Below are 25,984 nucleotides of genomic sequence, written 5' to 3'. Positions count from 1 at the left end.
CATATAATCCATTTTGAGTTTTTTTTTTAAAGATTTTATTTGAAAGAGAGAGAGAGAGCATGAGCAGATGGAGGGGCAGAGAGATAGAGAGAACCAGGATCCCTGCTGAGCAGAGAGCCCAATACAGGGTTCCATCCTAGGACTCTGAGATCATGACCTAAGTTGGAAGCATACACTTAACCCATTGAGCCACCCAGGCATCCCTCCATTTTGAGTTTTGCAAATGTTATGCTATAATATTTCTTTAGTTATCTATGAAGCCAGCATTTCTTACTATGAGGCTCAAGAAAATTATTCTGAAGACTGCATCTGGTCATGAAATCACACATAGCTTCCCAACAGATAGATCAGAATATGCATTAAGATAATTTACTTGTTAAGCTTCTGAATTGAACAGAGTTGTATCTCTGTTCTTTTTCTCTTATTCATCTCAGCTTTTGTACATACCCAGGAATCATGTCAAGTGGATACTCAATAGAATTTTTTTACCAGTAAATTCTAAATCATATACCCTTTCCAAGAACAGGTTTTGGTACCAGTTTTTGGACAGGGCCATACCCCAATGATCACTGAAATCCAGACCATCATTTGAGGAGTGTGATTTTAGGGACAATAGCCATACCCCATGATGACAGTGGAGCTTATGGGTTGGTTATAAGGGTGACATTTAAAATATTTTGATTAGCTTGTTAATTTTGGGCATGTTGGCTAAGTAACTAAATAAGCTGGCTATGTAGCTTGCCCAAAGCACACATAGCTATTAAGTGAGAGTCAGGATTTAGACCCAGACAATCTAAATTTGTATGAATCTTTTTTGTTTACTTCTTCCTACATTGACCCAATGTCTAGTCCTATCCTACCTGTATAAGTTTTCTTTACACAAAATATTCAATGGATATTTACCAGCCAAAATACAAAGGACTGAAATTTATTAAATTATAGATTTAAATAATTAGCTTTCATTTCTTTTCAATGGTTTCTATTTTATGTTCTCCTTGGGCTTCTAACTAATCTAGGTCTCTTTCCATTATCAGCTTTCCCTCCATTGAGTTTCATGGGTTCATCTGTTAACGATTTCTTTCATATCATAAATATTACTAGGCTTAGGAGGAGACTGGAACCATTTTAGTATTCTTTTATGGCTAATTAAGATACATTCTCAGACAGAATTTCTGAAGATCTCTACTCTTTCCATTGATATCAGTCACTGACAGCTATGTTTCTCATTCACCTTATTCTGTGTTTTTTTCTCCTGAGAGCCTGTTTCAGTTATGGTTGCTGAGCATGTGGCCATGTCAATCTCAGCAATAGCTCTTTTAACTTTTCTCTCTTTTGGTTCTATTATATGATTTGAGGTTGCTTCAGTACTTTCAATATTTACACTGGATGTGGGCTGACAACATTTGCTTAGAGACAAAAACTTTTTCAGGCTGCTTGTGCTTATTGTTGGCTTGGGAGAGACAACTTTGCTTTCTACTGGCTTCTTGGCTTCTTTCACTTGGTCTTCAAATTGTTCTCTTAAGCATTCTTCTTGTACAATCTCTTTTAAAACAACTTCATCTTCAGACATTAGTTCCTCTTCTATGGTACTTGCTGAATCTTCTTGATCAATATCATGAGCTACTAACCGAATGATAAGATCTTTTTTGTTCTGAACATCTTTTAAAAGCTCTACCTTGGTGATATCAGGCTTTCTTATATTCTGAAATGAATTTCTGCAAACAGCCTGGAATTGAAGGTACATTGCATATTAAAAACAAATGCCTCAATCAATCTCCTGTGGTTCTATTATAATTTAACTACTTTAATATGACTTATAGTTTCAGTTTAAGGAGTATTATCTTCAAATGCCACTATTTGTATATTAACAATGTTTTAAAAAGAGGAAACAAATGAAAGTTATGAAAAATATTTGTGGTGTCTAGCATTTCTTTTATATTCCAAAGATCATATTAATCTATCAGAACTTACTCCAAAGTGTAGAGGAACATCTAACACTGGTTTCTTTTCTTTTCTTCTTTTTCTTTTTTCTTTTGCTTAAACTTAAATTTTGTTGCTTCATAATTTACTTTTTGTTTTTTCATTGACCTTCAAAGTTTTGGAACAGAATAGACACTATAATCTATTTTTCTAAAATTCTAGATAGGCAATCATAAAGAATCCTAAATGTATGTATAGTCAATAAAAAAAAATCAAGATATTGTCTGATTTTGGCTTTTAAAAATGATGAATAACCAGATTTGTGAAGGTCTTCGACTCCTTAATCCTTATTCTTCCACTCCTGAACCTTTGGTTATATTTTCCAAAAGAATTGTCAAAACAAGTCTTAATTTTTTTTACCCTTCTAGTCAAGTCTTACTTTCCATTTCCAATGTCTAAAGACAAATCAAAGAAAAGACAATTACAGATAACAGAATTTCTCTAATTTCTGTTTTTGATGATACCACAGAACCTCCAAACTGACTTAATAATCATAAACCTCAACATCATTTGTAATACTGCGAGCCAATTTTTCAGACAATGGTGTCCTAAAAGAATATCTTCTATGGAACAATATAGAAACAGCTTTTTAAAGAAATTAAAACACAATCAATTTTGATTTTCTGTGTCAGTAAGGGGAATTAATGGTTTAGAAAATAAAAAATCATCCCCTATGGTTTTGGAATTTATTACTGTACATAATTTTGATATGTATATGCCTAGTGTGTTGGGAATCTATACTACTCAAAACAGAAAACAAAGCCCTGTTATAGAGCCATCAAATGTCTAAGTTCTTTGATCCAATCTACCTTTCTTTTATCTCTTCTCTGTCCCTATGCTAGAGATAGACAGTGTTGATACCCAGATTAGTAAAAATCATGTGTCTTAATAGAGTTCTCTGTATCTATTTCTTTAATATACTTTTTAAAAAAAAATTTTTAGGATGGCTTTTCTTCCCCTTAAAAAGACACAGGTGATTGTTTTGGTTTATTAAATATTCTCTTTCCTGCTTGGTGTGGTCTATAATTGACTTAAATAAAGAGAGGCAATGACTAAAAGTAAGATTTGTGACAGAAAATTCTACAGATAATTAAAAACCAATTTTGAGTAATGTTATTCTACAGTCTGTTCACACAAATTAAACCCCCAAGGGATTACTTGTATATAAATGAAGACTGTTAATAATATGCTAATAGAATGATAAGAACACATATATAAGAACAAAACTTAAGGGTGAAAAGGACTGTCCTCTGATCCAAAAAGTTTAGGGCAAAGAAGATTAAATTATGCCTCAGCTCATGATGATCTCAGTATTTGAGTATGAAAACATAAAGCACTAATTAACATATTTACCAGCCCTAAGACTTAGTTCAGTGTATTGCAGAACAGCATTGGAAAAAAATTCAAGTTTATGCTCCAGAGAGAAAAGGTCTATAAAACTTTGCCCCAGGCCACAGATTATTTCCCTAAGTACACTCAGTCTTCTAATGAGTGAACACCATCAATATAAGGGGATTTGACAAAAATCAAAATGTGTAGGTCCGTGTAAATGTATAGGCCAGACAATCCCTCTGTCCTCAGTGGTATAGTTTCCATGTAACAAGGACATAGTTTTGATATTTTAAAGTCCTACTTAGTTTAATGTATTTGGGGCCCTAATATGGAGCTTTAAGGCAGAGCTAGGTCCATAACAAGAGGAAATTGGTTCATCAAAATGGCAGCATTAGGGTAGCTGCCCTAGGTCTAGAATATAGGTAAAAGGGGAAACTGGGCACTTACTGAGAGTATAGAAAAATTTGAAGAAGCTAATATAATTGAAGTGAAATAATAAGAAACCAGTATAATCTAGGATTTTTAGTGGAATGTTTATTAATAAGTATTGCTAAAAGTAAAAAGATTACCACTGTATAAGCTATAAATTTGAGGAATTAAACTATTTTAAACTTTTGTAGATAGTTTTTGAAACCTCATATATCCTGATATTCTATTAACTGGCCTTTTAAAACTGCTTTTGATATCCACAATAAAGAACTTACAGGAGCTATGGAGGATTGTGTCTCTTCTGAATTGGCAATTGTAGATTATAAATAGTCAGCCTTATTTTACTGTTAAGGTTAGGTCCCTGCCTTTTTGTTTTTAGAAAAAAAAAAACAACACTCTGAACTGATTTTCATAAATGAACTTGCCTGAGACCTTTAGAGTGAGCCCCTAAGCTGATATGGCAAGTCCCAGTAAATTATATGACTATATGGATGAACCCATGCAACCAGTTCTCCTATAGGGCTTGACAGTAACAACAAAAATGCATTCCCATATGCCTGTTGGAGGAAGGGAATCACAGAACCACTATGTCTCACTATTCACTTATGTTTTTACTATTGCTTTTGCACTTACCTCAAAGGGTTTTACATCCAGTCGTCCCAACTTATTCAATGAGGAACGTCTTTCTTTCTTTATCTTTTCTACATTGGATGTGTCTGGTAAGGAGTAGCTTCTCCCATTTATTGATGCCTTTCTCAGTTCTGTTATACTATGTCCAGTGTTTTTTAAACACTCCATCTTGAGTTTCTCAAGAGGTTGAGTTTTTACAGAAATTACTGCTAAGTGTTCTGAGATAATTTCTGGATCTATTTTGATGGGTTTATTCCCAAAATGAGGAACTATTTTAATTGGAAAATTTCCAGTTGAATCTTGATATGACTCTTCTTCCTCTAACTCGTGTGTTATATCAATAGCAGCATGCTTTTGGGCCTTTTGAATAATTCTATCAACATCTAGATTTCCAAAGAGATTAGCATTTGGATTCTTTCTGGTAACTGTATCTAATGGAAATTGTGAAACTCCACTAATAATTAAACTAGCCACTTTTCTAGGGAAAACAGTGTTTGTACATTTTATATCATCATAAAGTTCTTCCTGGGTTCCAGACTGTTGGAGTACATTACTATAAACAGAATCAATAACCTGAGAAATCATTTCTATACTTTCTGGATTTAAAAGGTGTTCTTCAGGATTAGCAGCAACAAGATTAATATTACTTTGGGAAATTTCAGCTGTCACAGATTTCGTAAGTTGAGATGCAATTTTATTTAACTCCGGCTTTGATAAATTTTTTGCATCTTTGCTTGAGGCACTTGGCAACTTTACTATCTTAGCCAAAAACAAGGCCAATGCTTCCTCTAAAAACCTGGCATCTAACATAGAACCTTTTTTGGATGAAGACTTTTCCTGAGACTTAAATTCATCAGCAGTTTTGAGCACTTTTTCCATAATTTTGACAGCTTCCAGAACTAATCCTGAACTTGATACTTTGTCCTCTACTTGAGGTTGAAATTCAGAATTGGAAATTTCCTTCACCATTAAAAGACCTATTATATCAGAGAGGACATTACTTTTACCCATTAAATCTTTAAATACAGAAGTGTGTGAGCCAGAGTGCTTTAAAACACTGGCATAAACAGAATTAACTACTTTTTCAATAGTTTCATTGTTAGCTAAAGGTATAGTAGGGAATTCCTTGGCTGGTGATACAAGTTTAATCTTACTTTTGGAGATAAATTCTTGTACTGAATTTAATATTTTTGAGCTTATTTTTTGCATGTCAGTTTCTAGAGATTTGGTTCTTTCCTTATCCACTTTTGGAAACACAGATAAAAGCTTTGATAAAAATTTTACAGCAGTTTCTTCTATTATATTATAAGGCAGTATACGAACGTGTGATGGTTGAGGCTGGAGAGCATCAGGAGTTTGGATAACATCTTTAAGAATATTTTCAACAACACTGTCAACTTCTGCACACTGATGTGGAGTTAGCTCTCCAGAAAAATAGTTTTGCAATTGACTGCCAGTCACTTCTTTCAGGACTAAGTCAACTATTGTTTCTGAAAGGATTCTGCATCCACTGGCTACACAATTTTGTATTATCTCTTGTGATCCATACTGTGACAAGAGATTATTATAAATCGAATGAATCACTAATTGAATAATTTCATCATCATTGGGATGTAAAGGTTCCACATATTGTATGGTCATATCTTTATCTTTGGAGATTGCTATTGTAACTGTATTTAATAATTTCATTTGAAGGAAATCCAGTTCTGTGAACCAATTGTACTCAGATGTTTCTACTTCAGTGTTGGATACTGTTGAAAAAATTTTGGCTAAAAGAGCAGAAATAACATTTTCCAAAAATTCATGAGGCAGCATGATGATAGATGGTGATAATGGTTGACATTCTTTGCTGGCTGTTTGTACCACCTTTTGGACCTTTCCAACAACATCCTTAGATTCCAGAGGCAAACATGCTGAAGTTGGAACCTCATCACAAAATACGAAATTAAGCCGATGTTGAAAAATTTCATTTATCACTGCACTGGTTAGTCTTCGTGCTAAATTTTCCCCATTATTTTTAATATTCTTACAAATCAAGTCTTGAGATTTATATTCCTTCAAAATATTGCACACAGAAGAATGGACAACTTTGTTGACCAATGTTTTATCAATTACTTGTATTTTATCTAGGAAGGGTATCTTATTTGATGACAGTGTTTCAGTCATTTTATGCATAAGTGGCATTTTATCCACAGTTATTTTGTTAATGTCAGATGATGTTTTGTCTGTAGTTGTTTCTTTATGCCTGGGAAGTGCTTTAGGAACTGATGACACTTTATCAACAGGTGGAAAAAACTGATTTCCCTTATGTGGCCTAAATACCTTAATTTGAGCATCTGAAAATTCCTTCAACAGTGACTCCATAAATTTCATAGCTATATCATAAAGTTCAGCTTGATTTTTACCATCATCACTTACATTTTGACATCTGTCACCTATTCGTGTTTCTGATGATGAAGAAAAGAGCAATTTGTTAACCATCTCGATGATAACATCTTCTAAAAATTTAGCAGGAACAATTCCAGGTTTACTTTTTGATGGGTATTGAGGACTGACTGATTTACTAGGTTCATTTTTAATCTCCTTATTTTTCACATTTTCTGATCTTTTCCCTCTCTTACTCTCTCTCTCTTTTTCTTTCTCTCTCTCTATCTCCTTCCTTCTTTCTATACTTCTCACTTTCTCTTTTTCCTCTTTCTCTTTGATTGGAAGATTTTTGTTAATTGAGAGGGATGAATCTTTTGTTGAAACAGACTGTGTAAAATCTTGGCTAACTTCTTGAATTACATGTGATGTTGTATCATTTAGGGGAGTTTGGGGTTTTGAATAATCTGCTGATTCTGGAGAAGGATATAATTCTAAAATATTGTCATAAATGTTTTCAATGACATTTTGAACGTATTCATAATCTGAGTACTGTTTCTCATTTATATCTGTTTGAGATGGAAGGTCTTTTTCATCCTCTTTTTTTGGCTTTTGGACAACTGTTTTCAAAATATTTTCTGTTGTGGTCTCTGTGTTCCTCACTTTGGATGTCAAGGATAACTGAAAGGGCTTGTCTTCCTCTTTTGATGTATTTTCCCTTGTTTTTTCAATCTTCTTTTCATTGTTTATTTCAAAATTTGGTCCAGGTATTTCCTCCTCATATACTGTAACATCAGTAACTACTGGAGATTGTGTGTGTAACTTATTACCTTGTCTCCTCTCATCCTTTGACGCTGATATGCTTATCTTCTCAATTTCATTATTTTTAAGAGTTACCCTCAAATCTGGTTCCTGCCTGTCTTTATGTTTCACACTAGTAGTTGGGCAAGTGACTCCTGATACATTCTCGTATTTTATTGAAATTTCCATTTTATTTTCTGTCTCTTTATTTTCATTTGTCACATTTGCAGCTGGCACTGATAACATGTTATTCATGTTGCTTTTCATAATTGTAGTTATAGAGGTAACTACTGGATCTTGGATGTCACCTTTTTTCATTGATGTCTCTTCAGTTTTGAAACTTTTCTTTCTACTTATTTTACCACTATCTCTTTCCAAAGTGTCTGACACATTTTTCTGGCCTGTGGTTACAGAAGTGTCTTTATATGATTGTTTTGGTAAAGCAAGTTCATTCCCTTTCAAGCATCTGTTTATCTGTGTAGAGGTTTGCTGTGGTAGGTGCTGAACCCTTTGGGTGATGTTATCTGGATTTAGAAATGAAAAGAAGGTGGAAGACCAGTCTCCCGAAAAAAGTGGTTGAATCTTGAAAGCAGAGATTGCCTTCTGAGCTAAAGCAGCAATCATTTCTGCTACAACGTTACTTTTGTCATCCTTCTGAATATCACTAGAGCCATATTTTCCTATGAACTGATCATATACAAAATTAGATATCTTGTCAACTGTTTCTTTATCAATTGGTGGAAAAGAAAACATTTCCTCAGCATTTGGTAGAACTTTAATTTTACTTTTCCTAAATTCTCCTATCAGAGAATTTGCAAATTTTATAGCTAAGCCCACAATGTCAGGCTCTAGCATTTCTTTTTTAGAAACTTCAGTAATACTTGGAAGAGAATAAAATTTATGAACAAGGTCAACAATTACATCTTCCAAAAATGTAGCTGAATATAGAGCAGGCTGTGTCTTTTCTTTATCAGGTTTACTAAGTACAGACTTTTGCCCATAATCAGATACATCACTGGAAGATTCTTCACTATGTAAAAATGGCTGTAGATGATGATCCATGATTTCCTTCATGATGAATCCAGCTACTTTACTGAGGAATGAGCCTCCTTTTTTGTCTGCACCTTTCTGTACTTCAGCTTGAAATTCAGATTTTTTCAAAATATTATTACATATAGAGTCAACCAAATTCTCAATCATTTCTAATTGCATAGTTTCTGCATTCTCCTCTGCTGTGGCAAGACGGATCTCATGTTCAGAAATTTCTTTGATAATTTCATCTGTCAGCTTTGAAGTTGCATCTACAAACTCATAATCTGAGGTAACTTCTTCCTCTTTTAGTTCACTTTCAGTGTCAGGTGAAGGGAAGATATGCACTAGCAGCTTGTAAATCATATCTTCCAGAAGAGAACGAGGCAGCACAGTAATACATGATGGTAAGGTATGGCTATCACTTGTGATTACTTTGAGCACATTTTTGATGATATTATCAGCTTGCGGGGAAGAATAAGAAGAAGACACTAATTCTCCTGAAACTAATGATTGCACCTGATAATCATAAATTTCCTCTAATATCAAATAATATATTTTTCTTCCAAAACAAACAATGTCACTTTGTATAGCCCTGTATACTTGAATCAGAGATTTATATTCATCTAAAATTTTTTCATAAATAAGGTTGACTGTTTTTTGAACAATTTCTTTATATCCTTCTGAAAAACGCATATCATCATCAAAGTTATCTGCAACTAAAATCTCTGATGTGGTAAACTCCTGCACAATTGAGTTTACTAAGGTTGTAACAATGCTGGCAATTTTGGTTTTTACTGTATCTGGGTTTTCAGCAGCCAAGAAATTATGTGAGAATGCATAAAGGAGTTTACATAAAAGCTCAGAAATTACTTCCTCCAAAAAGAAAGCTGAGTTCACAATGAAGGACAACTCTCTTTGTTTAGGATCTGCTACATTCTGTTTATATACTTGATCAACTGCAGATGAATCAAGAGTTTTATCTCCAGATAAAAATGACTGAAGATGGTGGTTAAAGATTTCTTTTATTATAAAACTTGCTATTTTTGAAACAGGTATGTTACTTATACCTTTTTTATCTTTTGTAAGAGATTGGTATAAATTCAAATATGAAAGATCAGCATAGATGGAATCAATCATAGATTGGATATCTTTTTCTGAAATCATACTTTGTTTTTCATTTCCATGTTTAATAATACATATTGCATGTTTTGAAATTATTGACATAATTTCATTTATCAGTTTTATGACTGTATTACTTAGATTTGATTGAGTAGTAGTTGGGTGTTCTGTTCTGGAGGCCAATGGACTCATCTGAGATATAAGCTGAGTGACAATTTTTTCCAAATGAGTATGTGATAACATGGTAGTATATATTGTTGATGTCTGCCTTTGAAATCTTGATTTGGTAATGTTACATTGAACCCTCTTCATCAAAACATTAGTATTGAGTTTGGAGTGTGGCTTTAAAGGAAGCTTTCTTACAAGGTTTGGATGAATTTGGAAATCAAAAGTTTCAGCAAGGATGATTTTGGTTATCCTTGCAGCTAATGTCTTTGTGTCATTTAGAAAATCTTTGTCAGGTGTTATTTCCATCTCATATTCTTGCAGAAGTTTGCTGTACACCTCATCAATAATGTTCTTGACTATTTCTCTCTCCACTGGAGGCAAACACAATTGTTCCTCAGCATTTTCTAGAATGCTAACTTCAAAGTTTGAGAATTCCTCTGTTATCAAATGTATGAGTTTCTCAGCTTTATCAAACAGTTCATCTTCTGAATCTCTTACTGGTTTTGTTTGTACAATGCCTAATACCCTGTGGAGTATTTTGCTTAAAACCCCAGAGACTACATCTTCCAAAAAAGTTGAGGAATAAACAGTGGCATAAAACCACTGCTTTTTCTTATTGTCCAAATATGTGTATGATGAAGAAGGTAATACATTTCCATCCACAAATGGCTGAAGATGTTGTTGACAGATATGTTTAATGATAAACCCTGCTATTCTATCAATAAAAATATCACTACTGCTTGTGATATTTTGCTCAAATGGTTCTTGAGACTCAGAGTTTTGTGAAATATTTTTGAATACTGAGTCAACAAGATGCTGAACATCATCTTCTGAATAAACAAACTTAGTTTCTTCTTCATTTTTGGAAAATCGAATTTCATGTTGGGAAATTTTCATCCTAATATCACTGATTATCTTTGAAGCAATTTCATTGAAATTTGCTCTAGATCTGTCTTTTGGAGTTTCTCTGTCTGGAACAATGCTAGATGCAGAAGGAAAGATTCTAGATAATAGCACTCTTATCATGTCTTCTAAAAACGTGTATGGAAGCAGAGTGTTATATGGAGATAAACTCGGACTTGGCTTGGTAGATTTACTGATGTTATCAAGAATGTCCCGAACAATATTCTCAGCCATTGAAATTGAATGAGAAGATGATGACAAATCGCCAGAAAAGAGTGGATGAAGAAGGTAATCTGAAATAGCTGCTATAATTAAATTGGTAATATTTTCCACAAAAATATCACTGTCTTTAGACTCTTTATCAACTTTGGGGTCTAGCCCATGCTGTTTTAAAACATTTCTATAAATTGAGTTGACAAGTTCATCCACAATATCTAGATTTACAGAGGTGTAAGATTGTTTTTTGTCATCATATAGAAAGTGAATTTTAGCTTTGTTAAAATGCCTATTTATTGAGTTTACTATTTTTTGGGTCATATTTTCCAGTTCAATTTCAGTGTCATGCTTTGGACTAAAAATCTTTGATAAAAGTCTGGCAACAATTTCCCCTACAAATGTCTCAGGATAAATACCTACGGGTGATGGTGTCTGGAATCTGTGTGACTCTGTGACTTCATTAAGAACCTGCTTAACCATATTTGATACTACATCCAATGGAGTCTTTGGACGAGGTAAACCTTCTCCACACAAAAATGGCTGAAGATGATTTTCAATAATCTCTTGGATAATAAAACTGGCTATTCGGTCAGTCATAATTGGGCTTCGGCTGACTATACTTTTCTGTATTGAAACAACAGACTCGGACATTTGCACAATATTACTATAAACAGAATCTACCATCTTCTGGAGGTTTTTTCCAGTACATAGATACTGATTATCATATATAGTGAACCAAATTTTATGTTTTGAAATGGCTGATATAACCTTATTTATTATACAGGTAGACATTTCATTGAAATCAGAACTCATGAAATATTTGTTCCCCAAAGGGGAAGCCTTGTTGGGTGAAGGAATGAGTTGAGATAAAAGTCTTCGGATGATATCTTCCAAAAATGAGTGGGACAACATGGTGCTGTAGCTTGTTGAAGACCTAAACTGGGAAGTAAATTTTCTCATGTTATTTTGAAGTTTCTGCAATATAATTTCAGCTTGGAGAGGGTAATAGGAATTTGGAATGAGCTTTCCTCTGAAGCAAGATGGGAGTTGGTAATCTAAAATCTCTGACAATATGCCATTAGTTATTTGTTCTGCTATTGAGGTATTGTCACATGCTTGATTATCATCATAGGTCACTTTCACTTTATATTGCTGTAAAACATCATAATAAACTGAGTCAACAATTCTACTAATAGTTTCTTTATGGATTGGTGGAAAACACAGCCTTTCTTCAACATTCCGTAAAACGGTAACTTGTGCCTTATTAAACTCATTGACTACATTGTTGACAAATATTGTATTCATCTCATAGAGCCAGTCCTCAGTGATATTTTTGTTTTTGTCCCACAGTGAAGTAGAGAGATTAAAAAACAGTTCTGAAATTATTTCCTCCAAAAACGTGGCTGAGTACACACCTGTATTTATATCTCCTGGATAGAGCTTATTATGGATGGGTATTGAATCCACATCTTTTGTTCCCTGTCTTTTGAGAGGTGACACAGAGGTGGAATTTACTGAACATTTCTTGCCAAATGGTGCTTTTACTTTGGAGCTAACCCCACTGGGATTATTCAGGGACCCTGTCAAAGCATTACCATTGTAACTCATGAATCCTAAAAAGGATTTACCTTGTCCTAATTCTGTTAATTCTGGCCCTTTTGCATTTATGAAACTAGACTGCATTTCTTTTCTTGTATACTTCAAAGGCTTGTTTGCAAAAGGTGGGCTTTGTGGGAGTTGTACACTGTGACATAGTTTGTCCATCAATGATTTAACCAAGCTATGGGAAATAACAGTAAGCATAGAGTCTGATGATAATAAATCTTGATCCATTTCTGCCAGATTTTCTAAAAAGTCTGACATATAATCTCCTTCAAATTGTTCGCAGTCCATTTCTCCCTTACAGTAATCAAATTCTTCATCTTCTACACTTTGCAGTGTTTTTAAAAGTTTACATTCTTCTGCTGATATTTTATTGGAAAGAGGGCTATTATCAAATAAAACAGTGTTTGTGCATTTTTCCAAAAGTGTTCTGATAAGTTTCTCACACACAATGTTGAGAAGAAAAACTGATTTGGGGGTGAGGCCTAAGTTATTTCCAAGTAGGCTATTACTTTGCTGATCATCTGAGGATGGAAAAAATGTTCCTGCTTTTTTATCAGAATTCATGGCTTCACTTGGATGTTCATCTGGTAAAAATAAATCTAAAACAATATTAAAAACTTTATTGACTACTTCTTTGGATTCACGAGTTTTTAGGGTACCAATCAGATTGTCTAACTTATATGCCAGATAATTAAATTTACTTTTTTGAAGGAGATGATCAGTTTGGTAATTAGATGATTTCCGATCTCTGAAGCCTTTCTGTCTTTCCATGGTATTTGTTTCATTGCAAATGGTCACACTATTTCTTCTAAACATGGAAAATGATTTTTCTCTTCCATTGTTTTCAAGATGATGGTTTATTCCTATTTCTTTGGACATTACATGAATCACTCCTGTTAAGAGATCCTGAAAGAGATTATCAAAGTCAGCAGAAGCTACTCTTGGGCAGTAAATGTACTTTGTTTTTAAAGGAAACATTTGCTGTGCAATGTCAACCTCTATAATGTTACTGTTAAAAAGGATTTCAGTAACAATATCAGAAATACTTAAAGCAAGTTCTCCAATAGAAATTGACCTGCTTTCAAACGTTTGAGAATCAATAGAAATAATCTTGTTAAATCCTACATTTTGGCTTTCCAGTATTTTCTCCCTTTCTCTGCTATCTTTGGTGTTACCAGAAATGCTTGAAGTTAAATGGCAAATGATAGACTCAGTGAGATGTTCACAGAGTTGATTAAGTGAAGAATCATTGTAGATACTTCTTAGAGGCTGTTTTGATTCACATTTTTTCCTTGACAATGTAGAAATAATAGACACCTTCTCCTCACTGGAAACTGGAAGAAAAATTACCACTTTTAGCATGCATAAAGAGAAATATGTAAAATTCAATATATTGATAATTATTTACATTTGAATTTCACCTATGGAATATCTCCCTAAAGAAAAAGAAAAACATAGTCAAGAAAGAAATTGGGTTTTCTTCAGACATTTATTACCCACCTGTGGATTCCACCTGTGGAATCTTAATTTTAGCCAGAAAATTGAGAAAATAACCCTAAAGAATTCAAGTCTCTCAGTTAAGTGCTGGTATCTGTCTTGCTTAGATGGGTTAGGAGCTCTAAGAAGCTGGAAATCATGGAGCAGAAAACTGATTTCCAAGTTTGATGTTACATTTTAGCTTGTCTGCAGTAATTAGAGAGCTCATGTAATTATTTAAAATTTATTTTTTAGTGAAAATATTTAGTGTTAGGTTACCTGTTACTTTTTTGAAAAGAATTTATTCATTTATATGTTTGGTGGGGGAGGAGCAGAGAGGGAGGGACAAGAAGGCTCCACACTGCACACAGAGCCAACTGGGGGCTCAATCCCACAACCATGAGATCATGACCTGAGCCGGAACCAAGAGCCCGACACGTAACCTGAGACTGAGCCACCCAGGCATCCCTCTATTACTTTTAGGGAGCTACAGAGATGTGTTGCAACAATGACTTGATTGAAATGAAAATGTGCTAAACTCCAGAAGGGTTAGGGATAGGTTGCAGTGTCAGTAGTATTTTAACCCTTAGATTTTAGTGTGTCACACCTCTCTTCTTTTTTTTTCTATTCAAAACAGTATTTATTGAAAATCATATACCTACCTGGGATGACCAACTTCTTTAAGTGGCAGCCAGAGAAACAAAACTTCCTCAACACTTAATCATCTGTTATACCTCTGCATGTAATATTAGGCAAAACTGTGGAGATGGGAAGCTTACAGCTGAGCTTTGACTGCTAGGCAGGCTTTGGCTATGTTGAGATGAAGAAAGTGAGGAAAGAGTATTCCAAAAGGAATAAGGAGCAGGAGTAAAATCACTGGAAGGCCCTGACTGTGTCTGAAAATAGAGAATGGATTTGGTAGAGAAAAATACCAGTGGGATGAAATCATGGATCTTTTCTTGTTTTGTTTTTCTTTATAATTCTCTAAGTTTAGTTAGGCTGTGTTTGGAGAAAGTATATTTATGAGCTTGAAATTGCAGACACACAGCTATCCATCTTGAAAGAATGACAGTTTTAAGGATGGGAAATGAACCCCCATGCAGGTGGGTAGGACTGGTAGGATGTGTTTTCCTGTTTGAATGATTGGCAAGTGATGTATCTAAACTGGTATTATAGCAACTAGTTACTGGTAACTGGAATTATTGATCCAGTTCAGGGGTACTATGCAATATTGGAATATTGCCAGTAAAGAAATTGCCAATAATCAGCAGATTTTGGTATACAAAAAATGGCTCTTATATATGATTCAACCTCTTAGAAAAAGAATGAAAATGACTTTGTTAGGAGATGTCCAGATTTTAAAGAATTTAAGAATACTGGAATACAAACAATGGTTAATACACCCTTCTTATACATTGTGACTAATAATGGCAAAGAGTTCAACTGTTCACCTTGAAAAGATGAGTCACTAACCTTCAATCAATTACATGTATATTTGGCATGATCATAAAGAAGTCATGCATAAAAACTTTAAAAACTTTTTGGAGCTTCAATCTCACACTCAACCACAATCCTCTGCTTTAAAGTAATGCCATTTTCTCTCATCTGTAGTTATGGAAAACTGAACAGCAGACTTATTCAGATTCAAACCATGTGAATGTCAAACTTTTTTTTTTTTTCTTTTCTGGAATCCTGATATATTAAGAAGTAATTAAATACTCCATTTCCAGTGCTATTGTCAGAAAAAAGGAAAAAAGAAACCCGTAAATTCCTTTAAAAATACCTGTTTTTTTTCTGTTATGCCAACTTTTAAAGTAGGTTATTTCTTGCTTACCTCTAGTTTCAAAATTCTTGAAATATGTGACCAGAGATGTAGAGATATGTCTTGCTACCAAATGAATTTCCTTTGGACCCAGTTCATGATCAGCAAAAGCAATTACTTTAACTTCCTTCAGAGCCTTTCCATTTGGGGATCTCTTACTTTCCCATTTTTGCAATAAAGAAAAATTTTCCCTGCTGGCTTCAGGTTTTTTATTTTCTTCTTCAGGTATATAGCTTATTTTTTTATCCCACATTCTAAGCAAACTTTTCTCCTCATTCTTTTGTCCTCCGGATATTACAGACAAAGGGTTTTGCTTCGATAGGAAAAATGGTTTCCTTGTTTCCATGTTTTCATTAATGTGTGGTTGACTTGGAAAGCCATAGCTTGACAGCACAGTATTGACAATATTTTCTGCAGCTAAAGATATTTTGAGTGGAGAAACAGTTGTCTGAATTTGGTTTGGCTCAACTGGCTTTAGAGTTTCAAAATGAAATACTCTTGGATTTTCACCTTTTCCTATTTCTATGAATGACATCACTTGCTTTAATGCTGCTTCTGTGGACTCAGTTGCTTTCTTAAACAGTTTTTGTAAGACACTGCCTTCAGGGAGAGAGTTATTTCCTTGCATTAATTGGTCAAAATGGCCAAAGTTTGATTCCCTTGGACTATAGTCTTGTACTTCATTTTTAAAGCATGATGGTACATTTTCCGAATCAAGCCTTTCCATTGGCTCTGAGCTTTTAATTGTATCTTCTACAGAGGCTCTGGGATGTGAGGGTAATTTTGATGAAGGCTTATACTTTTTTTTCATACTTTCCTCTGAGTAACACACAAAACCAGGTACACTGATTTGTGAAGGATTATTCCCAGAACTAAATTCCTTTAACTTTGATGTGGGCATTTTCATATAAGTTGCTAATTCAACTTGATTAACAATATAGGTGTTTTCTGCTCCTTGGAACAAACTTTTCTTTGGAAGGTTATTGATATGAGTACACTGGCCCATCAGTGTGCCAATGATCTCACTTGCTATAACGGTTTCTTTCAACGTGCTAATTGAAGATGGTTCCACTTGGCTTATTTCTTTGTCTAGCTTGTTCTTAATTACACTGAGCATGTCACTGACAATATTAATAGCATATGTAACTAATTCTGAATGGAATGAGTGAATCTGTAGGATGGTCTTCTGTATGTTTTCTTTGGAAATAATAGTATTTGAATTGGATTCGTTAGGAAACTTTTTTAGTGGTTGTAATTTTGGCAACATCTTTTTGCTTACTAGTCCTTGTTGGAGAGGAAAAAAGTTTTCTATAGGCATTTTCACTATTTCAGAAAACTCATATTTAGAGATATATTTAAACTGCAAGTCTACAAATGACTCTAAAATATTTAAAACCCTTTCTACAATATCTCGAACAATTTGGTTGCTGGAGCCCAAAGAAATTTGGTCTACTGTCTTTGTGTTATATATTGGTACACTGCTGAGGATGTCCTTGACTGGCAAATCATATTTACTTTTAGTACTAATATGTTCTTTCCTATTTCCTAGAGTTCCTTTCCTATCTGGGAAGGGTACCTGGGACAAAAAACACAGCTGCAATTTTTCAAATAGCATTTCAACAATTTCTCTTCCAAACATATTAATTTGTGCTTTTGTATCTTCAACTCTAGTAGAAGCCCCTTTGAAATGATTATAACACCTGCTTTCACAATCCTCAAGTTGATGCAAATTTAAAAGTGAAAGAGAATATTCTAATTCTTTTGTTTTTATTGGAATTTCAGTCAAAACATTTTCAGCTATCATCATTAGCTTACACTTCTCATTTTCCATATCATTTGATTCTGCTTGCCATTTGTCAAACATTTTTTTAAATATACCTTCTTTAGGAAAAATCTGTTCGAGCTGTGAAGAAACATTTTCCAGGTAAAAACATGCTTGTGGTTTGGCAAGATACTCTGCATCTGAATTCCCCTGTGAAAGTTTGAGATCATCCACATGTGAGAATTTGATTGGATAAACCAAATTGTGGTTACTTGTAGCATATAATCCTTGCAAAACTGCATTAACTATTTTATTTGCTGCCATGATTTGATCAGATGGTAAAGCTTTAACATTTATCATTGCTCTAGTTTGCTTCACCTTTTCAAATTCTTTCACAGTTGTTTCCAGAATACTACTTACTATATCCTTGGCATACATTCTTAGTTCTGAATTGGGCAATCTCATTTCCAGTAAGTTTTTGGCATCTCCTGTTGATAGTGTGTGTGGCAGCCCAGTGGTAGTCTTGGACTGGCTGTCTCTTGGAGTCTTCTCTCCAGGACCTAACTTGGTCTTGCTTTTGACCTTAGCACCACTAGGTCCTAGGTGTGATTTTGTTCTAAATTTAGGCAAAGGAGTAACTTTTGATCTTGCTTTTAAACTTGTTTTAAAATCTGGTTTAGAGCTGCTCTTAGAGCTCACTTTAGAGTTATGTGACTTTACAGGTTGCAACTCATCAGAACAATTTTCAGGGGACAAAGTCTCTTCTAGATGAATTGAGGCAAAATTTATGATCTTATTAAGAACCATTTCGACTAAATCCTTCCCCAATTGCAGTGGTGAATACTGCAAAAATTTGTCTTCTAATAGAGAGACACTTTGACTGCCTGCATAAGAATAACCTTGTGGTGTCACATATTTGGGGGAATTACTTCCTTTTCCTGCTTGTTTAGTTTCTTTGATGCAGGTTGCTTTCTTAGACAAGGTATCTTTGTTGTCAGATGCTTCTGCTTTTTTGTTACTTTCATTTAATGATGTAACAACTATAGAGTACATTTTCCCCCAAACACTTTCAACAATGTCATTTGCTACCCTGTTAATCTGTGATTGAAAGTTTTTTTGTGTTATGTCTGATGTTTTAATTTTAGAGTTAGATGTTAAATGGGGGATATCATTAAATGGAGGCAAATGGCCTATGATATCCATTATTCTTTGATGCAATTTAGTTAAAACCTCTTGCACTCCACTGAGCAATTCATTTTTTTCTTTTTGTTTCGATTTTCCATTTCTCATAAATATTTCTTCCAAAACAATTCTCTGGCTTTCTTTTTCCAATGTTATTTGGTTTTGTTCCAATGGATATTTTGAAAATGGAGATAATTTGTTTTTTTCCTGCTCTCTTTGTCCCAGCAATATTTCATTTGATGCTGTTAGTTGTGAAAATAATTTAGGATTGTCTTTTGAGTAAACACTTATTTCCTTTGCAGATCTTTTATCATATAAACTCTTTAAGATACTACTGACAATTCCACTCACAATGATATTTTCTTGGAATGAAATGTTGTTTGGATATGGATACATCTTTTGAATTTCTAAGTCTAAGTCATTTTTAATAAGCTTCAAAATGGCACTGGCAATGATGTCTGCATATTCTTTAAGACTAGCTCGTGAGAGATGAATTGTGGGCTGAACATTTTCTTTGTAACTTGCAAAAGTGGAATCTGTGAGCTCTTGGCTGAGGATTGTTTTAGTGGATATTTTCAGGGCATTCACATTTGATTCCTCTTGGCTTGATTCATGAAAGAGGCTATCTTCTTGTTTATAATTTTCCTGTTCCAGGCTAGCAATTGACTTTTCTTTAGACTGGAAAGCAAGAGTAATTAATGAGTCTATTCTTTCTGTGGCAAAAGCTTCTAACCGATTGAAAATAGTTTTAGTAATGAAGTTAGCATTTTCCTCACATGGGTCAGGAGCAGGTTTCTTGGCATCTTCTTTCTCTACTGTAGTTATCTGACAATCATCAGCGTAAGCTGATTTCAGATTTCTTGAGGATGGCAAATACTCTGTCTTTATTTCACTTTTTGACCCCGTAAGAGGAGGCTGTTGACACTCTGCTTTTGAAAATATGTCACAAAAGGTCAGGGGCAATCTTGCAGATGTAGGATTTTTTGCATTTATGCTAAGCCGGACAGTAGAACTGAGATTATGAAGAACAATATCCACTATATCATTAGATATGAAAATGACATCTGATTTAGGAACTGAAAGTTTTGGAATAATTTTATTTGCATCCTTGATGAATATTTCAGAATTTTCTCTGGAATGTTTCCCAGTTATGCTACATTTCAGAGTGGGTGTGGCACATGATAGATTATTTTGATACACTGTTTTTTCATAAATATCACATAAGATACCTTCAATGATATCTTGTATTTGAAACTGAAGTACTTTTCTATATTCGGTCTTATTAAACAGCTTTTCAATAATACCTTCTTTTTGATCTGAATTAATCTCTTTCTCAGAATTGTTTTTGTCACATATGCCTTTTGATGATACGATATCTAATACTGTGTTAACAACTTGGCTTGCGATACTTTCAGAAACCACAATGTTATGAGTTGAGAAAGGACTTTCCCTTTCTTTATCTAACTCATGTTTGATTCCTTGTAAAATTTTTCTAGCCACTTCTGTTGCATACGTATTTAATTTATTCAAAGAGAGTTGGCACACTGATTTGGTCTTTTCTGATGTAATATGATCCACTGAGCAAGAGGACAAGTGATCATCAGAATACAAATCTTTGGCCGAGAATGCTTTGCTTAATGCACTTTTATCCTGCTGAAAAGATAAAGCCGTTGGAATGGTGAAGCTGATTTGGGGACAGAAGAGAGATTTTACTTTGGAAGTAGCAAAAGTCTCTAAATTTGTTAATATTGCCTGTACAATATCTTCAACTACATTTACTTTGGCCTGTTTGTCAACACTGAATCTGGTGTGTTCTTGTAAAGAAACATTTGCTCTAAAGGTGATGGTTTTATACCTATTTTCACTTGTATTTCTTTCCGGCATAGCAGCTGAGTAAAGTTTATGAAATACTGTTCTAACAACATCATCTGCCACTACGATTACATCTGCTTCAGACACTAAAGAGCCTATAATTTTATCTATAAATTGAACAGATGTTTGAGGAATTGGCCCATCAACATTGTGAATGATGCTGTTTAAATGAGAGTGGGAGAGAGAAAGCACATTTAGTTGGTTGACCAAAGCGTTTTGAAAAATTTCATTCAAAATATTTCTTATAATGGGAACAATTGGAGATTTCTGTGGTTCTTTGAGTTTAACTTCGATTTTGTTTAATGTTCTTTCTAGAACCCATTGTTTAAGAGAATCTGATTTAGCTTCTTCTCTTAGTAATGTTCTCTCCCCAATGAATTCTTTCTCTGTATGTGAGACATCTTCTAGAAATGAATCTGATTCAGCTCCTCCAGGAAGAAAATTTCCATAGGATGGCCTGTATCGATAAGTTTCAATGCTCCCCTCCTCAGATTCAGTTTCATTAAACATATCTGAGGATACTGCATCTAAAATTAAATTGACTATATTCTTAAGCATTTGTTTCTCAGGTGGTGGGGTATTTATACTTGTCCTCAAATCTAATGAGTTCATATTTAATTCTGTTTGAATAGCTTTCAAAATGGTACTTGATATCCTCTTTGCATTCATGTATAAAGCAGACTGCAATAGTTCCTCATGTGTGTCTGTGAAAATACTGGGACTTTCATATTCCAAGTTTGTCTTATTGTTTTCTTCATTTCTGTTGTTAATAGAACCGAGAGTTTCTAAATTTCCATTAGCGAACCCTTCCAGTTTAGCAAAAACCACATTTAGAATATCCGAAGCTAGAGCTTTCAGTTCATTTGAATGTGTTTCTTTTGTGCTCCCTGTTTTGGAAGACACAAGAGCAATAGTTTTTTCTTTATTTTTTGTCACATCTTTATTACCCTCCTGAATCATCCTGGAAATGATGCTGGAGATTATGTCAGTGCATTTGGCTATTTCCTCAATAATTGAAGCAAATGATAGGTTGTCGATATCAAAAGACTCTGAGACAGCTTTAAATCCAGAACTTGCAAAACCGGTATCCATATCAACACTACATAATTTTGCAAGGATGTATTCCAAAATTGTTTTGGAAATGAGCTGAATATTAGACTGCAATGGAGTAGCCATTTCAGGATTTTCATTCTTTTCTCTGTTTAGTTTACTATTAGGTGGCTGATGGTGTGGATGGGCTCCTATAAGCTTAAGTAACATTTCATATAGTGTTTCCCCAATACTGTCTAACACTTGCAATCTAGCATTGTCTTTGACATCTTTTCCATTTACAACACTATGGAGAGCACATGGAGTAGCCAAATATTTGTAAAAATATTTTTTATCCTGCCTATTTGGCAAAATATTTTGTTTATCAGTACTATCAGATCCATATGAAGTTGCAGGCTTGGGCTTATCTGAAGGGAGTGATATATTGCTTTGATCAGAATGTCCACTTGATAACAGTTCACAAATACAAGTTAACAATGGAGATTCCATAATTGAGACAAGAGATTCTAATTTATCAGTATCAGCAAAAAATCCTTCATCTGTAAGGGATTTGGTATCGTCTCTTTCCCTGTGATTTAGGCTTCTCTTACTGAGTTCTAGTTCATTCTGGATAGCACGCAAAACAATGTTTACCACTTTAGTTGTGTAAGAACTAAGTTGAGATTGTAAGGAAGATTTCTCCACAACTGAAGGTTTGAGGCCCATTTGCAATTTTGGACAAATAAATAACTTCAGCCTTTTAAAAACTGTATTAACGATCTTATCAGTAATGTCATCTATAGATTGAGGTTCACTTTCTTCAGATTGTGACACAGAAGGTTTTGAAGGATCTACATTGAATGAAGATAAATATTTCACTTTCTTTTCACTGTCAAACCATACTTTTAATGACTTTTTATTTGGTGCTTCTTTGACCATGTGTGGAGTATCAGAAATACCTAGAGAAGTTTGAACTGATGATGAAATGGAACTTTTGGTCGTATTGGGAATGCAGCTTGAAGCCTTATGAAGTATATTTAACACAGCGTCTGTTATTTCTTGAGACACTGCGCTAATTTCTGACACAGAAAACATCTGGTCCATCCGTTCTTGATATGATAGTCGTTGAGATTTTTCTGAAACAAGAACTGAAGCTTCTTTCCCAGTTTTATTGTCTAAGGGACCAGGAGGAACAGAAGATAGGTCCTTGAGCATATCTGTTAAAATACTTTTAATTATGTTTTCTGAAGCTTTTTGTATGTGATGCTTTTGATCTCTGCTGAAAATCAAGATGTCTGTATTCAGACAGGGTTTTTCCTTTAAAATTTCTTTCTTATTAAAAGATGGTAGCTCAGTTTTTAATCCCCCATCACAAAATGCAACTCTGCTTCTTTGAGAAGCAGCATTTGTAGGTGGTTTGCTATTTCTTTTATATTCAAAACTGGTGTTTCCTTTTGTAAACCAATTCTCAGGAACTCCTTTCTGTGATTTTGGCTTTTCATCTCTGAAAGATGAATCAAGCACATTTTTCACAATTTTGTCTATTTCTTCATTATCGTCTTCAGAATAAAGGACCATGCCAGGAACATTAATAGGTGGAAACAATCTTCTAGATTTAGGACCATTAGCTAATCTAGTGCCAGTAAGTCTGTACTTTTCTTCAGTGTCAGAAAGATTTCTTGGTCTAGAGTGTCTGCATTTTTGAATATCTGCATTTACTTGCTTTTGATGTAGCTGAGTGAAGATATCATCAAGAAGCTGAAGGAACACTACTGTTTCTTCAGATGCAGTAAGTCTCTCATTATTAAGTTCAGTTTGTACATATTCTAGTATAGTGCTGATTGCTTCCTCTATATATCCAACCAAAGAGGACTGGGAAAAAATATTTGACATTAAATTTTGTATTTGATCTTTAACAATTAAATTAGCTGCATCAGGTTCAGGACTATGTTTCATTTTGTTGTCTCTTTCGAGGGACATGTATGTTGGGTCTGTCATAGGTTGCTGATCAGAAAGTTTAATTGCATCTTCAAGATATGGAAGTTCATTTTTTTTACAAGATGCAAGAGTCATCAGCTTTTCTAAAATGGCATGTACCATATCCTCAGCAATATCACACATGGGTTCCAAATTGTAAGGCTGTGAAGCCTTTACAGATTTTCTATTTGATGGACTGAGATATTTTCTACTGGGTGGCAAGCTTGGTTTAATGTCAACTGACAAATCTTCTTGTGAAAATATCTCAACACATTTTTTCTCAACTGCAGACTGTAGCTTCTCAAGCATATTCTCTACAATCTCTGAAGCTGCTGAGCAGATATCAACATTGGAAAGCAAGTCTCTTTTTTCAGGTTCATTTTGCTCAACAAAAATTTCAGCAGTAACAGAAGAAATAGAAGGAATAGCCTGCGTTAAATCAGACATTATTTCTTGAAAAATACTTTCTAAAATCAATTCAGTTTCCCCTTTTAAGTGACATTTAAAGTTAACAAAAATGTTCTTTAAATTCTTCATTTCATTCATGGCTTTTGCTTTTTGATCAGGAAACCGTGGACTCTCTAAGCCATCTGTTTCAGTGGTGGCATCCTTAAATTTTTTTGTGCTTGTTTCAAATGATGCTAAAAGGTGACTATCAGATTTACAAGTTCTGAGCTTAGGATATGCATATGTCATACTGGTTTTATTATATTTGAGTTCAGATGATATAGATTGCCCTTCCACGTGATATGTTTTACCCACAGTTGTTCTTTCCACATGGGCAGAAGGTGGTTTTAAAGGTGTGGTTGGTCGCTTTATTGATAGGTCAACTGTAAACATACAGGGTTCTCCCTGAAATGTTTTAGTTGTAGCAGATGTGTAGCTTCCATATGTAAACTCTTCACTGCATGTGCTACAGAAACTTGAACTGTCTGATGAGAAGATAGATTCATCAGACACTGGATATGTTTTAGTTTGCAACCTTTCTTCATACTTTGTGATGGCTGGGTATAATATACTGGTCACTGTAGCTACAACCCAGGTCATTATATTCTGAATTATACTATTCAGTTCTTCAGAAGTTACCTGGAAAAGAGGCAAGCAGGAATGAAGAGAAAATCATGTAACAACTTATTCCATTCTGGGACAGAGGGTAACATTTAATTTTTTTATATCAAACAGTTCCTAGCAGGATACCATCATGGTTGTAAAAAGAACATAGTAAAGAATTTATTTAGACTTTCAGATTACTTTCAAGTTGGCTTACTCTGTACTATAGTAAAATTTTTTTTTATAAGTTTCTATTTGATTCACATTCCCTCCAAGTTTTTTGTTGTCTTCCCCCAACATTTGTTGTTGAGATAAATGACTTTATGGTAAAAATAGAAAAAAAAAAAAAGCCACCAAACTGCTGTCTCCCAAATAACATACAAGTTTTTGCAAGAAAAAACAGTGTCTACAATCCAATGGTATTATTTAATAATATCCCAGATTACTTATTACAAAATATTTCTCAAAACAGATGTGGTCAAAACATTTGGGTGCCTTCAGAGACATCTGTCTAGCTAAGCTATAAGGATTAAAAATAAGCCATTTCTTCCCATTCTCTGATGCAGAGGTGACCCTATGATTTGCATAAACGGAAATGAGTGCAGCTATTAAAATTATTTGATAGGCAACAGAAAAGTTAATGTCTATGGAGATGACTGGCTTTGTATTCAACAAAAGAGTATCAGAGCAAACTGTTTTAGATAGGAAGGATGAGAAAAGATGGTGCAATGAAGGAACAAACTAGTTAAGATCGAAGCAAAGGGCTCCTCCTAGACTGGGATCTGAAAGAGCCAGGAGAAGAACAAGGGTAGGGAAATTGAATTCCTTTTTGAGCCAGAAATAGAAGCCCAGGGACCAGATTTGGAAAACCATTTTCTTAGTAGTCAGTGGTAATGTCACAGCTTAAAATGGACCTAAAGTAAAAAAAAATGCATCTGTAGAATTCTATAAACCACTTCTTATTTACTGAAAATGAATTTTAGGCTTGCAAAATCCCTTAGCCTGTCATAAATGAGTAGTCTGTTTTTAAATTGTTATTACTCTTAAGACACAAAGGCTGTAAATTTGAGTAATTGGCAGCAAAGACTGGAAGGCTGGTACATAGACACCAGGTTAAACAGTATGATTCCTATAATGGGGCTGTTCATAACCAAAGTATTACCTTAGATTAACAGGGAAATATTCACAGTTCAGGCAAACATTCAAAGAAAATTTAACACCTGTGTAACATACTC

The 25,984-nt window shown here is 34.2% G+C and overlaps 1 protein-coding gene across 1 annotated transcript in view; it reads right to left on the bottom strand.

The window, feature by feature from the left end:
* FSIP2 (fibrous sheath interacting protein 2) overlaps positions 1–25,984 on the bottom strand; it is a 91,871-nt gene that overhangs the window by 23,873 nt on the left and 42,014 nt on the right. Inside the window, 3 exon segments of the mRNA XM_047722674.1 lie at positions 1,232–1,726; positions 4,375–13,913; positions 15,890–24,785. Of these exon segments, the coding sequence (XP_047578630.1) occupies positions 1,232–1,726; positions 4,375–13,913; positions 15,890–24,785 (18,930 nt within the window).

This window comes from Lutra lutra, chromosome 3, assembly GCF_902655055.1.
Source record: "Lutra lutra chromosome 3, mLutLut1.2, whole genome shotgun sequence".
NCBI lineage: Eukaryota > Metazoa > Chordata > Mammalia > Carnivora > Mustelidae > Lutra > Lutra lutra.
Note: the sequence above shows the minus strand (reverse complement) of the source record. Positions and strands in the feature narration are given on the sequence as shown.